Source organism: Camponotus vicinus, unplaced genomic scaffold (genome assembly GCF_025532165.1).
Source record: "Camponotus vicinus isolate PSW18456_S1 unplaced genomic scaffold, iyCamVici1.0 SCAF_9, whole genome shotgun sequence".
Lineage (NCBI taxonomy): Eukaryota > Metazoa > Arthropoda > Insecta > Hymenoptera > Formicidae > Camponotus > Camponotus vicinus.
Window position 1 is genome coordinate 17,141,114 of NW_028141981.1, and position 18,496 is coordinate 17,159,609.

Consider the following 18,496-nt stretch of genomic DNA (forward strand, 5'->3'; position numbering starts at 1 on the left):
AGATCTTGACTGATTTCGAGACAGATAAATTTAGCGACAACGAAATACATCCGCGATTCGAACCATAAAATCCGCAAAAGACTTATACGAATTGTGTGCGTGTGTTTAAGTATGTAATATGTAATATGGACGCGCGCGATAGAGATCGGATTGATTGATTGATTGATGATTCTCTTTATAACACAATTGATCCTTTTTTTATGAAAAAACTCCCGGGACAAGGCCTGCCAACTCCAAAACGCACTCTCTTTGTTATATTTTCATACGATATATGTGATGTAAAACGGGTACACAAAGCGCTTTCTATTACAGTCGTGAGCTTAAAGTCAACAGAAGCTTTCCGAGTTTCACAAGTTGACTGGAGCTCGATCTTTCATGTCAGTTAAAGCTTCCTATTCTAGAAGGAATAGGGATTAGTTGCAAAGTATATTAAAGTAGACAGCAGTAGTGGTTTTTAAGAGGACTTCATTAAAATTTGATTGCGTAAAAGTAGAAAGTTATACTTCTCTCTCATTTTAGTTTTTGCGTAAAATTGATATCTTTTTGCTGTTTATCCATTTAATTCCTACGAATTATAAACAAATAATAACGAATAATAATAACGAAATTATAATACATCAATTTTATGCAATTTGCATTTCTAACATCTGACAATTTTGTAACTAAAACTTTTGAATATTCTTGTACTTTTTAATAATTCGAGATATCATTAAAATATCAAATTCCGATTTGTAAATTTTGAAATCAGTTTAATCGAATGTGAATAATATATAATATTCATTTTGTAAAAATATTGTCTTTAGATACTAACTTTAGAAAAAATACAAGTTCCCATTTTCAGAAAATTACACTATTTTATATTTTCTAAAATTACACTATTATATACATTCTTTTTATAAATATGAATGTATATTTAGCCTAAGTTTCTTTATATCTTGTATATTTATTATCTTTAGTATCTTTATTAATGATTGTCAATGAAATGATCGACGCGAGAAAAGTTGGCAAGCCTCGACTCATCGAGAGAAAATAAGGTAGATGTCTCATGGGATAATTTCTCGATCTCTTTTTGCACCTTCAGAACTTTAACTTATAATTGATTATGAGAACGGAAATGGAAGGAAAGTGTACAGACAATCAGTATTAATATTATTTGCTAAGTTATAACTTTTATCGCGCAACAGAAGAGATATATTTTTTGCGAAATTTATTATCAACTTGATATCGATCACGTAATTATTTTTATATAAAAGTGGAAAAGTAAAAAGAGAAGAAATAATCACATATTAATTTATCAACATTGAACTTTTCATAAATTGAGGATGGGAAAAATTGTCAAGTGAGAAATGATGATTACGTGATTGACGTCAAGAACTGATGACAATTATGAATGCATTTTCTAGATGAAAATTACATACTCTTGTTACGTAACTAATAATAAAATTCTCTTATAGTTTATAATAAAGGCCTTTCTATAAAATATAATAGAAATTCTAAGAAAATTACAATGTTACCTCAAGTATCAGAAGTACTAAAAAGATCTAAATATACAACATAATAATATGTATATCTCTGTTGTAAAAATATAATTATTTACAGCCTCAAAAAATTAAAATTTGTGAAAATTGAATCATTATAAAAATTACAAACGGAATAAATGGCGCAAATTATATATTGGCGCGTATTATTATATTTCCACATTAAAAATAACAAGATGAAAAATTTAATTTTTACTGATTAAAGAGCTTACTTTAAAATATTAAACTTTTCTATTATGTTGTGTATAAAATCAGTTTACAGCGAATTCGTAAATACAAAAGAAAATTGTTTAATATACAATATACATAATAAATTATTTCTATAAAAATTATTTTTTTCTCGAAATTCAAACTTCTATAAATTTTTCACAAATTTACGAATTCGACATCAACTGATAACATGAATTAGAATAGAAATAGAAATCTACTCTCCTAATTACTCACATAAACTCTAAGAGACAAATATATTGATCTAATGGGTCCCTAGAGTAGACAGAGGAAGAGTTAGTAATGGCTAAATAGTTCGATGACGAAAAGAAAATCATAAAATATACGAGTGGGCTTAAAAGTGAGACAGAAAAATATACAGAGACAGAGAGAGAAAGGGGTACGACGTAGGTCACACAGACACAAAAAAACGTGTGAGAGGGTGAGAAAGACGTAGTAGAGAGACAGGATGAGAGCCTCGGTACAGCCGAGGTTTCTCTCCAGCATGTATAGATAGGACCACAAGAAGATAAAATTGAGATTTTAAGACATGTACCGATGGTCACGCGATGTCCGCCCTGTGGAGTAGAGCGAATTGGCAGCCGCAGTCCCGGGGCTCTCGGGCTCTTCTAGGGTACTGAAAGCACTGCTCCAGGACGCAGCAGCCCCCGCCCCCGCACTGCATCACCATATCCGACAATGTGGTCATTACCTTCCGTCGTTTTCGTTCGTTCGTTTTGTGCGCATTATTTTTTTGTCGTTTTTTTGTTTTGTTTTTTTTTCGTAGTCGTGTGTAAAATCCACCGAATGTAACACGAGTGTGGTCGGGGGGAGGGCATACACACACACGCAGCGCAGAACAGATATGGGAGAGTAGTACCGGTAATCGCATGTAGCGCCAGTCGATATTCGCGAATTTCGTGCAGTCAATCCGAAGAAACGACGTGGAGATAGAAAAGAGGAACAGAAGAGATCAATAGAATTAAATTGTGTTAATTGAAATTATTAATAAATCTTACGGACTATAGCTATGTGACTAATGTAGCTAATGGTTGTTTGAGGAATGTGGATGTCATACTACATTAAAGATACATATGCATTATTATTTTGTTTAATTTCTTACTACTGGGTTCTCTACTACTATACTAATGAAGTTGAATTTAGTATTTAATAATGAGAAAAAAAATTTATTGATCATCAATTTAGTCACTTTTGATATTATATTTTTCTTTAAATTTATTATGTAATACATAAAAAATGACCATATATGACAATTCAATAATATTAAAAATATAATCGCGAAATAGTTATTACTTTAGAAGGAATTAATCCTGTAAAAAATAAAATTACAATATAAGTTATTTTATTTATTAAATTAACTACACAAATTATTCAGATATCTAGCACCAAATTGATGATATAAATTTTTCTCTAAATAATTTATTCTAAAAAATGCGGCAACATTTTTGAAACTTAATATAAGGCTCTAAATCATCTCTTAGACATTTAAAAAATTTTTTTGCTGAACTCCATTAAATTTATTACAATTAAATAATAATAAATTTAATTATCAATAGTTTAATTATTATTTGAGGGAGAATGAAATAAAAGATATCTTTCAGTAATATTTTTACGAGATAGATAAACATCATTCATTTCTTTTGTAATTCTCGATAGAATATAATTCTTATCCGTGTTGCCTAATACATATTGTACAATGTTACCGCATACAAAAAATGCATGTAAGGAATAATGAATTAGAGAAATGGATTTGTTACTAGTTTATATAATTTATGAAGATTCTTTTTATAAACATCTCTCCCATCAACGAAACTTTTAAAATAAAAAAATAAAAATTGTTCAATAAATCAAGATATATTCGCGAAAATGTGAAAAAATGAAGTAATGAAATAATCATGAAAAAATGAAATAATATCAAAGATTCCACTTTTTTCTTTTATTTCAACATTTTATTTCAACTCTATTTAACCTATTATAACGGCAATGTTCACGATCTCTCATCATAAAAATATTAAAAACATCAACATAAATATCTTTTCTATAACATTGCATCTATAATATGCACTGCTTTAGAGGACTAATAATCGAATATAATCTAATATGCATTACAAACATCGAATATCATTCATTTTTTTTATATTACGAATCTAAACTTTAATGATTCTTTAATGATATTTTGAGTATAATTTTCTAAAGATTAGACACTCTTATTTATAATAATCTTTTTAATAAAATTAAAATTTAATAATAATTATAAAATAAAAATTAAAAAATTGCCTCAAAGTAATAACGATTATTTGCCAATTTTGCAATTTAATTTATTTTTAATATTTATATTCACTCGACTCACAATATACCAAAAAAATTATGTCTATTATTCCAAATTAACTTTCGATTCATATATGAAGATGCAAGTTACTGACTGCATTGTCATTTTGATCTCTAGTCAATATTGTAAGCAACGTAGCTCGCCTATTAATAGGTAATTGCATTGTTATGTAATCGCGATACTGCATCTGCTGGATGAGATCTATACATATATATAACGGCAATAGCGTTAAACACCCGATAATATATCTGTTACTGCATCGAAGCTTGATAGATGTTGCAGAAGCTTCCAAACTTTCGACCACTCTAATTAGCAACAATTAATTAATCAAGATCAACAAAAAACTACATATATTTATTTGCTCTATATATTTAGCTATATTAATGTAAACATACTCATATCTACTAATGTTCAAATTTTCAATATGAACATGCGCGTTCTACAAAAGCAATGTATGCGGCGATACACACGGAAATTTTAATTGCGCATTTCATTGGATTTGTGTTAATTAATTAATAAATCGAAGACCATTAAAACAGCCGTTCGAAAATCAAAAGTTATCAAGTAGAAAAATATTAATAATCCGTATTATATAGACCTATATCGGTGATAATTGAGGACTTTGAATTCATAAAATGCGGTTGTTAAAAATTATCGGAGAAAGTTTAAAATATAATATAAAGAAATTATGAATATATATGTAGTTTGGATACATAACGGTTAAAAGAGATTGAATCTCTAAAACGATATATTGAAATCATGTTATTGGAAACTGTTTCTATACAAAAACAATAATAAAAAATATTATAAAAAAATTTTCGAGAATATTGAATTTATAAAAGGATTGCATTCGTTTTCAATTGATCAAAACTTTCGACTTCGATGTAAAAGAACAATTGATAAAATGTTGACTATAAAGTCGTTATGATCATTTCTTTTTCATAATGATTATTTAATATCGCCAATTAAATCGCGATGGTCCATAGGAGATCAAATCGATATGACTAAAATTTTTTTAATTCTTTTTCGTACGACCGAAATGGAAATTGTTATAAGTTCTCGTTTTTCATTTCCGAGATGTATTCAAAGTATGTAGATAGATTATCAGCAATATTGAATTGTGATGTTTCGATTAATTAATTATCCCATCTTGAATCCCCGTTCGTAATTTTGCTGTGACGTCAAACTCCACCCGAGCAAAAGCACTTTTATTGTACGAAACAAACAATTCGCCATGAATCAGATAATCGCACAAACCGAGCAAAACAGCTTTACAGTTAAAACTAGTTTGCAAATCAAATGCTTAGTTTAATAGTCAATAAGCTTTACCCGTCAGCAGCTTGCTATTGATTTATTATATTAACAAGATGTATTAATCAAACGCGGCCATATCAATTGCAGACTTACAATGTTCATGTGTGTTTTAAATATAATATAAATATATAAAAAACACACACACACACACACACACACACACACACACACACATATATATATATATATATATATATATATATATATATATAATTTAAAATTAAATTTATTTCATATTTTAATTATTAAAACATTTCAAAGAAAAATCCTATTTTTTATTATATTATATAATATATCACAAAACAAACATATTAGACGGTTTATATACATTTGTAAAATGTTATGACTTATACATGCAAAAGAATAACGCATGAATAAAAATTAGTATTGAAATAATTAGTTGATATATATTTTGACGATAAATTTCTCCAAAATTAAGTTTCTCTGGTAAATATTAATTAATATTAATTATTTTTTAATAATTATATTTCAAGTTCAAGTTGGGTTACACTTACAAAATCGATTAAAACTAATAAAAAAAAAAAGAATTTTATAATATTTACATTAAAAAGAAAAGATTAATCCGTTAAAATACTTTAATTTCTAATCGTTTATTGTTAAAGTAATTATTAATGCATGAATATTTAAATTTTTTACAACTTTTGATTCATTAGTAAAATTTTAAACTAATTATGCTTAAATATTTTTTCACTGCTTAAATCGATAAAATTTGTATTAGAATTTACGATAGAATCTAGAAGACGTATTCTCAGCAATTCCTATCTCAAGCTGCAATGCGTACATGGTTGAATACCGTTGCACGAATATGATGCTTTCGCGAATGAATCAGAATTTGTGGCATGTTAATAACATGCGATAGCTCTATTACGTTTGCGCCTTTATATCCGCGTATTTTCGATCGTGTGTTGGCAATATTCTAATTTTGTATTCCCGATGACTATATATCCGTTTACATCGCGCAAAACCCGTCGTATGCATAATGGAAATCGTACATGCACATCGCTTCAATCTTATACATATGAAATGCCGATATCACGTGAACTTCAAAATTTCGAGAGAACGAATATCAAACATTCGATGTCGATTCGATTTGATTTAATCTCGTAAATCGAGAACTTATATACCCACCCACATTAACATTCACATTCACATTTTGCATAAATATAACTAGAGGATTTTCAACGAAGTATTTTTCTTGAAACCTGTAATATTTAAATTGGAAGACCCGCACATTTGATTGTAAATTATTTTTCCGACCGTCTTTTCCCCGATATATTTTAATGTTATTATACTAAGAATTTATACTTACATCACACGATTTCAAATATCAACAGAATATTCGAAAAAAAATTCCATATTAAAAAAATATTGATATTATTTCTTTTTTTAATTGATTATATGATGATATTGAAAAATCTATAAAAAATTGATTATCTACACTGATTGATTGTGCCATAAAAATATGTATAATAATTCAGTATTTTAAAATCTAAAAGAAAATTATTCGGTTTGCAAGAAAAGCGGTTTTGAAATTTTAATTTTAATGAAATTTTTTATGTGTATATATATATGTACATATATATATATATATATATATATATATATATATATATATATATATATATATATATATATATATATATGGGTTTCAATAGAGCATATTTAGAAATCTTCAAGTGCTATTTAAATGGTTTTAGATTGCGAAGATACATCCTTCTAAAGATGTATTTCCTACATATATATAAAATATTCGACATAAAAAATATTTCTCATGTGAAAGATATATTTTTTAAAACAATTTTTAGTAGCAAAAGAAAATTTCTAATTTTTTTTTCTTCCGTCTCTCGAGCATAAATATCTCATAGATGGATCAGCCGGATTTTTTCAGTTTTGAACGCTATCTGGGCGCGGTTTATATTATACAGCGCGAGCGCAGGAAGGCTCGTTGCATCATATCGGATGCAATATACCTATGCGTTACCTGAGAGCACGCGTGTTGCGTCGGGTGTTGCGTATACGCAGAATTAGTGGCCGTGCACACTCCCGTGCCAGGGACTTTCAACTGCTCCTTGTAATCGGGTTGATATGGCAGCAGCATCCGGATCTTGCCCCAGCGATTGAAGAACAACGCTATCGCGCCCGCCCAAACTATCAGCACTAACACTACTATGCCCACCTCAACACCGCGAATCTGTAAACGGAATACAAGTCGCGACGTTTTGATTAATTTGAGGTATAAAGGTATTTTATGCAATAACGATCTTTATACATAATTTTTTAACATGTTTTTGACATTCGCATGTTCAGCATATTCGCATTTATTAAGAGATTCATCGAATGACAGACGCGGATGTTAATTGTTAACTCTTCATTGAGCGTTTAAAAAATGAATATCTTTCTTTTTCTTCTTCATGTGATAAAAAGTTAAAAAAGAAATATAATTTCCAGACACACTTTTTCGCAGAGAAGTTGCGATCTCTTCTCGCCTTGATTAGGTTTGAAAAAGTTTCGCGGCTATTCTTGTCTCTTCGCACATTTTCTTTTTTCATTTTTCTCGTAAAATGATTTTAGATTCCACTAGATGATAAATTGTCTATCTACCCTCCTTCGTGAGTAACGCTTTGCATTATTGATTTTACCGAAGAACATGTATATATATAGTTCTGAAAATTGATGTAAAATTCACTTCGCAAAAAATTGTATAATTATTCTAAATTATGTATTTGTACGGAGAATATACGAAAAGAAAGAAAGTTTTTAAATTTATTTTGATATTCTTGGAAATCGTATTCGACGAAAGCTGCGAAATATTGAAATAGAAATAAAAGAAGCATCGCTATATTCAACTACATTTTTCTTCTGTTACTTTATTTCCATACTTGTCGATATTCTATAAAATAACAAATTTATTTCTCCTGAAAGTATTATATTGTCTCTTCAGTTTCATGTAATATTTAAGAAAATTCTTGATCATGATGTTTATACATGAATCTAAATTAAGTAAAATTTTTCAAATTATTCGATCACTGTTATAAATGAATCAGCGGATTATTTGTTGGAACGATATAAGTATTTTCAGTACAAGATAAATTTTCAGCGAAAGTTTTGTGTCGCTTAGGAAAAAATAGCTTACTTGTATATACGGTTGAGGTTGTTGCGAGGACGGTGGAGGTGGAGGAAGAGGACCACCAGTTACCGCTGCATCTTGCTGCGGAGACGTGCGTGGTGGCTCTGAAAATGATACAAGCTCGTTTACACCATAATCGCTTCATGTCAGATCACGTCGTATACATCGTCGCCGTGGGATTTTACGTGATTTATGCTGGATAGTGTTACGTCGGAAAATGACTGATAAACTTTCCTAAATTACTTCTTGTACTATATATGATTAACAAGTTTAAGCAAAAAAGCAAAAAAAAATGATGATTTAAGATTTCCGGGAAATGAATTCTCTCTTCAATTTGAATTTAATCTGTACGATATTGTGGACTCGATGTTTCCAAAATAGAACTAAATGAAATTCTAGATCAAATTCTGCAGACAAATATTTTTATTATACTATGAAGCGATTTCTCTGTTACATATGCATATACACGTATACTATTTTTTTCTATGTATTCTAGAATTACGAGTTGTACCGAATTAAATGAAAACTTTTGGATTTTGTGAAGCTAATAGTTAAACTAAAATTTAATATTTTTGATATATTGGGCCGCCAAGAAAATAAAAAAAGCATTTTTAAGAAATAGTTTGTTTTATATACCGTTGTATTTTCAAATTAATTAGTCGGAATTCTTTAATAATTTACTTTATATAAAATACATATCTTTATTTAGATATGTTTTTATATACACATAAATTATTAAGAGATATTGTATTGATGAAAAAATAGAACAAATAAAAAGCAAATACATTTACGGAAATGTATTATAAATCGAAACGAAAATATTCCGAAATATGACATAGCTTATAGAGTTTTTATTAAAAGATTAAATAAATAATAAATAACTGCGCAATAATAATAAGTAACTACGAAAGCATCGTGACGGACGTTTACGATTACTACACAGAATATTAGAGAAATATTTTTTCTTTATCAGAAACGCACCTGTCACATGTGACCGTGATGCCGGAGACAGGTAAAGCTTACGAAGGCAAAGCTTACCGAGTGTGCGGAAGACGATCGGTCGACTTCGAAACTTCTTTCCAGCTCTCACGGCGGTTACGACCAGCTGATATTGTGTATCAGCCCGAAGATTGCTCAAGGTGACCGCTTCACTATTTCCTGCGACCACCGCCACCACCCTGTAACTAACCACCTTGCCATTATGATTCAATGTTACGCTTACGGTCGCTTATACATAATATCTTGATTAAGATCGACCTATGGGAATATTCCAAGTATAGCAATTTCTAAGCAATAAAGGTTCTCGAAGATTTTTTTACCTCACTTATTATTTTCAGAAATAATTACTATTAAACAATTAAAAATTGTCTGCGTACTGGTAATAGAAAATTAAATTATTACATTATTTTAAGAATTACGCATATCTGACATCGTCTGAAATAACTTCTCTTTTTAAAATCAAACGTTTTAAAAAAATATATAAATTATTGGAAAACATTAAAAAGGAATTAGTAGATGTTGCTTTTATAAAACTGAGAATAGTAATTAAATTTAGTTAATTCAAGGAACAACTAATTTCCACTAAAGTTAATACAAAACATTGACATTGATGTGTATACAGAGAATATTAAAACAATTAACTTTCGACTGTTGTTATACGTAATTATTTCCAGTTATAAAATTTCTCTTATAGATTAATATATTCGGAAAGGAAAGATAAATATAAATATATATATATATATATATATATATATATATATATATATATATATATTTATCTTTCCTTTCCGAGTATATATATATATATATATATATATATATATATATATATATGTATATATATATATAGTTTGCGTGCGCTTTCGAAACCATCTTGCTAAAGACTGAAATGACATAAACAGAAACCAACCAGTCAGAAAACACGAATAAAAAGTGTAAGCACAAAAACGACGAAAATCATCGTAAAACAATTTATTTACAATATATTTATATAATATACAAAATTATATATTTGTATATAATTTTGTATTTTGTATTATTGTATATAATTTTAATATTTATTATCTAGACGCATACAAGTGTTTGACTTATTTTATTTATATTTATAGTCATTTCAAATATTTCATATTTATTTTAATTCATTTTCATTATATGTATGATTGTTAATTGATTATCATAAAAATTTTAATTTATAAATTTAATTTATGATAGTTTTTATGATTTATTTTATAAAATTGATCACAATATATATTTTATCAACATATTAAAAAAGAAAATGTAGCTTTATAAATTATTTTAATAAATGAAAGATTCATTACAGCTAATATTAATTATTATAATAGTTTGTAGAAAAGCATACTCTTTATACAGTAATTTATAATTATTTAAATTAATATAAAAATTTAATATTTGTTGATGAAAGAAAGAGAGAGATAAAGAAAGAGGTAGACAAACTATTAATTGATGTATAAATGTTGGCTATATAATTGATATAACATAAAGAAAGAGAACTTGATGATCGGAATTTTATGAAACAAATATTATAATTTAATCAGAAGATGAACATTGAATTTTGATATTGTACTTGTTGTGCTGAGAATAACATAAAACTCTCTTAAAACAAACAAAACATAAAGTAGAAATAGTTCAATTGAAAAGTGAATGAAAACAAAGTCTCAAGCTGCTTACACCAAGTGTTCTCTAGCTGCAATTAACCTATTTAATATCCCCTCTCATATGTTTTCGTTGTTACATAAAACTGTAACCTGACCAGCCTAAGTACATGCAATGAATTTTATATAACGAGACCATAGCATTAGACTGTCTTATCGCGGAAAAGATCGATACTATGCATTTTTGTAAGAGACTGCACTCTTGTTTTCCTAATTTTTTTAAAATCATATTTAAATGGAGAAAAATATGATACAATAAATCATGCAATCCCATGCTCGTATTTTACAATAAACTAACGTATAGGATATATCTAAATATATCTCTTTTGGAATTGATTTTCTTTAATAAAAAACAATTGACTTTTGAATTATGTCGATGTTTGATTGTGTCAATCATTCTGGAAATATTTGCGAATCAAATTCTCTTCAGGAGTGAAAATAGAGATAATTACGAAAATATTGGAAAAAATAAAATATTTTAGTTTTTGCTGGAAAAAAATTACTTAAATAAATTTTACTTTAATAGAAAATTTTTCAAACAATATATTCATATTTTTCAATACCTATTTCGGTACCTTATGTTGAATATTGAAAAGTAGCAATATTTTCTACTAACAATTTTACTATTTATTTTACTAGAAAATTCGTTTTTTTTTAAAGTTAAAAACTTGATTCTAAATATTTTCGCTTGGCCTACTTGACACCACGTTCCTATATTTCACGCTTGTCAGAATTTTAACAATTTTTCAATTGGTTTGCACACGAGTTGAATTCTACATATCTTTTATTTAATTTCAGTTCTATTATCTTCTTGATATATTGCTATTTTTAAATCTCTCTTTCAATTACTTATCGTTACTTTCATATATTTGCACAGTAATACAATTAATATAATTAATAGTACAATAATATGAAATATTAATGTATTAAATTAAAATATGTACAATATAAATTCATATTAATATCATTTTTATATAAATATATTTATATAATTATATTTTATTTTATAAAAGATAATTTCAGAATATTTTAAAGCTTTAAAATATAAAATCAAAATTTCAATGTTTCTGCAATATTTTTCTTTCATGATTTTATTAATACTTTTGTGATATTCTAGTTTCTTTTAGAATTATTAATGCCTCATTTTTTGTTATGTAAAATAATCTTAAATTTTTTAAATATTATGTTAATATGTACAATCTGCAAATTATTTTATTTTTTAATGTTCTAATTTCAATATTATTTTATATCATATATGTAACATTTTAAGTTTATAACAATTAAACTTTTTTGTAAAAATACATTTGAAAATATTTTTAATATTATTTAGTTCTTTATTGTTCTAAAATATTAAATCCGAATTTTAAAAAATTTGGAACATTTAAAAGTTTAGAAAGACTATTATATATTAAAAAATGACCTGCATAGATGGAATTATATTATATATTTATTATATTAGTAAGACATATGCATATAATTAATATGATAATTGGCATTATAAGTGTTTAATTTAGAAATAATTTTATTTTAATGCGACAATCAATATAATTCACTTTCATTTCCATTCCCTTATTCAAATACTTGTTTAACAATATTATATGTTATTATTTATTATATTATGTATACTATGTATTTATTATATATTATATTAATTTGATCATCAACATTGAAATTGTAATGCTTAAAACAAAACTATGCTATTGCATTATTAATTAAAATATCTGTCATATAACATTTATAAAAAACATTTTTTCTTGTAATATATTGCAAATAATAAAAATTTCATTATAACATATAATTTGTCTTATTCATTTTCACTTCCAATAAATCGGTTCAAACGATATCTGTTTTAAATGGCATGCTATTTTGTGAAATTTGAGAAACTCAATTCACAAATACAATATATTTCATTATTAAATAAATGTACACTTTATAAACGGAGCGATTTTGCTGATGATTTTACCAATAAGTAAAATATTTTATATAGTAGTCTTTCAAATTGATGTTGCAAAATATAAATAACTCACTTTATGCATTGAAATTAATAAGCAAAAAATATGAACATGAATTACTTCTATTAATCTAATTGAAATATCTTTTACACACATATACAAAATATAATATTTAAAATCTTTTAATGTTAACTAGCATAGTATTTATTGTACTCTATACACATCGTTACAATATGGCATCTTTTTGATTAACATTCGTTAGTTATGAGGAAAAGAAATATGTCGTTTGACGAAAAAGTTTGATATACCTGTGGTAATTCCTGTGCCGCAAAAAGAGGCAAAAATCTCAATTAATATTGAGCCCTCTTCGAATCTATATAGATTACATCCGGTACTGCCGATATTGATAAATTCACTATCTCGCTCATTCTTTTCTATAAATCCGTAACTGGTCTAAATTTATCATCACGATGTAATTTATCCGGACGTTGCAATGTATCTGTCGATGCGGAAAGGAAACACGCGAATCACGTGGGTTAGAATTTATTCGGTTTTAAATTATTTTTTCCGTTTTGCTGAAATGTATCGTGTACGATATTACATCAAACACTTTGATAAAAGCTCGCTTACTTTCATTATTTTGTCATGCTTGAATAATTTGTACTTTATCAACTTTATCGAATGTAATTTTATCTATTTAAGGATATATAAATTTTGTCCAGGACATTAAAATAGCCATTTATAGGATATTAAAATAGTCATTTATCAGGATATTAAAATGTCATTTAAGAAAAAATACAATTTCTGATAATGTTAATATATCTTCACTCACTCTCTAATATACTTCTTTAAAATTTTGTGCAGGTTTTAGTTTTTTTCCTCTTTAATTAACTAAAAATCTTTAAGAAAATTTGAAGACAGATATGAATGATAATAAAGAGAAAAAAATGAAAAATTTTGTTTGCTGTTTACATAATAATAATTACGAATACTCTATACGTGTCTATCCATATATGAAATTTTAACTCGATGATTTATATAATAAATATCACTTCAATATTTTAGCTTTTGAAGGGAATATGCAGTTATATTTAAATGTCCCCGGCAATTAAAGGAAACACCGATGGCATATAATATATATGTTTTTACATTAAACACGATAAACACGAGATCACAGGCACACGCGTATCACGATTTGCATGCACAAATTCGACTTACTATTCTTTTAATTTTTTTCCCAATAATAAACATCGGTATATTTAGCATAGACTGCTACATTATATATATATATATATATATATATATATATATATATATATATATATATATAACACAGTTGTTAAACTTTTTACATATATATGTATATTCTAGATTCGAAGCCTAAATGTCTGCATTGCGGCATTTTGTCGCAATCCGTAAACATATGTCAATGTTTCAATTTTAAATCATGTAATGCGTGAAAAAAATGGAAGCTAGAAAGAAATGTAGATTGAAGAAGATTAAGAAAAAAAATTTGTATTACACTTTTTTCATTATGTTAATTTTTCCAATTATGTCGCGCGCGCGTGCATAAAATAGAGAGAAAATAAAATATCCAATATTTAATTCCACGATTATCTCTTTAAATTATGAATAAATAAAACTTTCTTCCATCAAACATCAATATCATCTAACAAATCATACCTTTCGTGAATCATATCCGTGTTTGTATGTGACCTATAAAGAACGATAACTTGCTAAAAACATTACGAAGACAAGTGATTAACACAAATTGAGCGTATTTTTATCGAAAAATTTTCATATCTCTCGAAAGATATATCGATATCAGAATAAACAGAACACGGAAATGGAAGTGGTACTTTTTTCAAATGTTGTTTGTGCATCGTGAAATGAAAATCTGAATCGATTCGCAATATCGGAATTATTAGAACGCACCTGGCATCGGTTGGCTTGTATGTGACGTCGTATTTTTCGACCTGCTCAACTTGGCTGGTGCTCCAAGACACACGTACGGACGTCGGATTCAGAAACATCACCGTTATGTTTTCCGGGACGCCGGGAATGCCTGTCACCGAGCCTGTGAACAGAGAATATATTTGTCATTATCTGATAATATATCCGCTTCCAGAAAGAATATTTTAGTTAAACTTGAAACAAAAATTTTGTCTCTTTTAAAACTAAATGAAGGATTAAACTATCCATATACGAGATTTATTATGCCGATTATTGTATAGTGTATGGTGTCTTTCTTATAAAAAAAGTCTCTTTTTATTTTCTATTAATTATGCGTAATCATGTGATTCTTTGTTTACCTACGAATCCAGCTCCTTGGAGGAATAGTATTGTGGCCCAAAGGACCATGCCGCCAGGATGGCGGGCCGGATGTGGACCGCGTATCCTTCCGCACACGTGTCCGTCTCCACTTCTGTTTCTTATTGCAGCTGTGCGTTTTTACGATGCCAAAGCGAGATACTAGTAATCTGTACACACGTTTAATTAAATTCTAATTTATTTTTAAAGTAAGAGAATTTTTATGAACTCTAACTACACACAAAGAGTATTGTTAGCTAAATCTTCAACTAAAATTTAATTAAATTCCATAGAATTTTAAATTATATAACAAAAGCTAGTAATTCTCCTATTTCTCAATATTCTGTTATATTTTGCTCATATTTCGCATATAACGGAAATTTTGCAAAATATATATCTTTAAAGGAGATGGATCAATTTTGATGGAAAGTCTTTGTAAGGCAACGCGTATGTAAAGATCTTTATTACCTGTACATGCATCTTCTCGAGCGTTCCGTATCTTCTATCCTTCTTTGCCGTACTGCATCCTTCCCCTCGGGCTATGTCATAACAATGATAACGCGAGATCACCTCTTCACGGTACATTATTCAGCCGTACATTTCATCTGTTTGTTCCGATATTTCCTTATGTTGATCCGTTTTTAAGCTCATCCTAGATTATAGCTATAATAGTGAAAAAACAAATTATTAATTTACGAATAATTTTATATTTTGATATAAATATTTGTTTTTTAATATCTATCTTTTATCTTTTATCTTTATCGTGTCGCATTTATAACACGGACGATGAAATATAGTGATCGAAGAATAATGTTGAATTTTTGCTTAAGATTATTTAGTATAAAGAATTAATTTCAAATATTTTTTATAAAATCCTAGCAGATCAAATAAAATGTGTCTCCCCATAATTCCCCAATATAATACGTTTCAGATGTTTAACAATTTTCAACTTGTATTACATTTTGTTTTAAAAAATCGTTATTGAAATATTACTCAATTCGCATATAATATATTAAACATTAAAAAACGTACTTTATCCGCGGAAGAAATAATACGCAAATGATTACGCTTTACCTATAATTAATTATGTTTGAAAAGATTTTAATTAAAATATTTGTTTCTCGCGCACACACAATATATTCACGAGAATCATTTACTCTCGAAGCGTCAATAGCACAGCTCGCATCATCTCGAAAAATCTCGCGTGACCGATAAAGTATCGCGCCTGATTAAAGACCCAACGTACCCAAGCAATTCGCGCGCGTGTTTTATACGAGTCGTACATAATGACGCTGGCTGACCTTTCCGGATTGCGTGGCCGCGGTGCACCGCTGCGGTACCGGTACTGTGCCAACGAAAATACAACAGACAAAGCTCCGGCGGTTCGGCTGTCGGCAGCCGCGAGCTTGCGAGCAACAAATGGGGCTTGCGGTTTACATTGGATCGCCTTTATAGGGCGGTTTCCTGTGCAAGCGTGTTCTGCTACAGCTCACAGCGGCGTAAAATCGGGAAGGAGAAAATCTATGTTTTCGTTCTCGAGGAGAGATTCTAGGAAAACGATGAGATGTATCAATGAGTTTATAATATAAGACAACAATGATAAATATGACCTAATTAAGTTGAAATCTTCCTGAACGATGACAATGACAATTAATAGATAATTGCGAATGATATGGCAACTGTAACTGGATCGGACTGTCCAAATTTAGAAATTGCAATGAAATTATAATGTGATTTTTTTGCATTATGTATACATGCATTGATAAAAAAATAATCGTAATTATCATACATATATATAGTTATTTTTAGCGACAACTATATCTAGTTATTATTACTACGCACATGATTATTATTAAGTAGTAATAACTATAAAAATAGAAATCTCAACTATAATTTTTTTACTATGCAATTATAGTTGGCCTTTTTTTCAATGTGCGTGACAAAGTAAACGAAATTTTTCTGGAAATTTTTACAATATTCTATGTGTATTTAGAATTTATGTACGATTTTGTTATTGTTTTAATGTTGTTATTACTTTTTTATTGTTATCATATTGTTTATTACTTTTTACAATTATATATATATATCGTATATTTAAATATATTTTATTTTATTTTTACATACACATACTTCAATTGTTTTTATTCTACAATTTTTTTAATTTTTCAGTATCAAGATCCATCCACGAGCACGCCAGTAAATGTACTTACGTGTTATGAAAAATATTTTTATCGGACGAAGAATAGTTGGGCTTTCCCTTTTAAATCTTTTATGAGCATGCGAGCATTTTGTCATGCTTGATAGAGCAAAGCTTTATACTGTATAGAAAAAAAATCGTTATTCTTTGTGGTCACATCATTATTATCTGTCAAGTAACACGAATATTTAATCCATCGATTGAACGCCGCACTAATATTTTTAACAAAAAAGAATAGAATTTTGCAAATCCAATCTTACTTATATTAATGAAATAGTTTAAGCTTTCAAGAAAGTTTCGAAATTTCAGTTTTATGAATCTTATTTTAATGCCAACAAAAGTGTAATATAAAATGCATAATACATAATTGTTTGAATATGATTTATACGTAAAATGTGACGTCTGACTGGACTGTAGATGGTATCTTTTTATATACACAATTAGAATAATAAAAAACCTAGAGCACTTGAGTGTATCGCAAATCTGTTTTATGATCATAAAAAAGGAAAAAATGTATATATAATATATAAGTGATTGAAATATTTCTTTTAATAAATTAAAAGAAATATTCAGATTAAATATTTATAAAAAATAAAAACAATATTCTAAACACAAAACATACTTAATATAGTATTAATAATATTACTAATAATTAATTTTATTATTAATAGATGTTTTATAATATTCACTTTATTAATAAAATATGTTATAAATTGAATAAACGTCGATGCAATTTCATGATTTTGATAAGACAAAGCAAATAAATAAATTTAAATTAAATATTTTTTAAAGCAAGGCGGAAAATTAA

The 18,496-nt window shown here is 27.7% G+C and overlaps 1 protein-coding gene across 17 annotated transcripts in view; it reads right to left on the bottom strand.

Moving 5' to 3' along the window:
• LOC145976673 (uncharacterized) overlaps positions 1–18,496 on the bottom strand; it is a 105,773-nt gene that overhangs the window by 21,204 nt on the left and 66,073 nt on the right. For 11 of the 17 annotated variants that reach the window (XM_083107960.1, XM_083107961.1, XM_083107957.1 and 8 more), the window contains 7 exons: positions 15,960–16,154; positions 15,494–15,661; positions 15,117–15,258; positions 14,865–14,897; positions 9,539–9,741; positions 8,564–8,661; positions 7,412–7,621 (listed from right to left, as the gene is read on the bottom strand). In XM_083107960.1, coding sequence (XP_082964086.1) covers positions 7,412–7,621; positions 8,564–8,661; positions 9,539–9,741; positions 14,865–14,897; positions 15,117–15,258; positions 15,494–15,542 — 735 coding nt within the window. In that variant the 5' untranslated portion in view covers positions 15,543–15,661; positions 15,960–16,154. Of the gene's footprint in view, positions 1–7,411; positions 7,622–8,563; positions 8,662–9,538; positions 9,742–14,864; positions 14,898–15,116; positions 15,259–15,493; positions 15,662–15,959; positions 16,155–16,565; positions 16,614–16,792; positions 16,902–18,496 lie in introns of those variants that run through there. The other 6 variants (XM_083107958.1, XM_083107962.1, XM_083107963.1 and 3 more) reach the window with 6 other exon arrangements.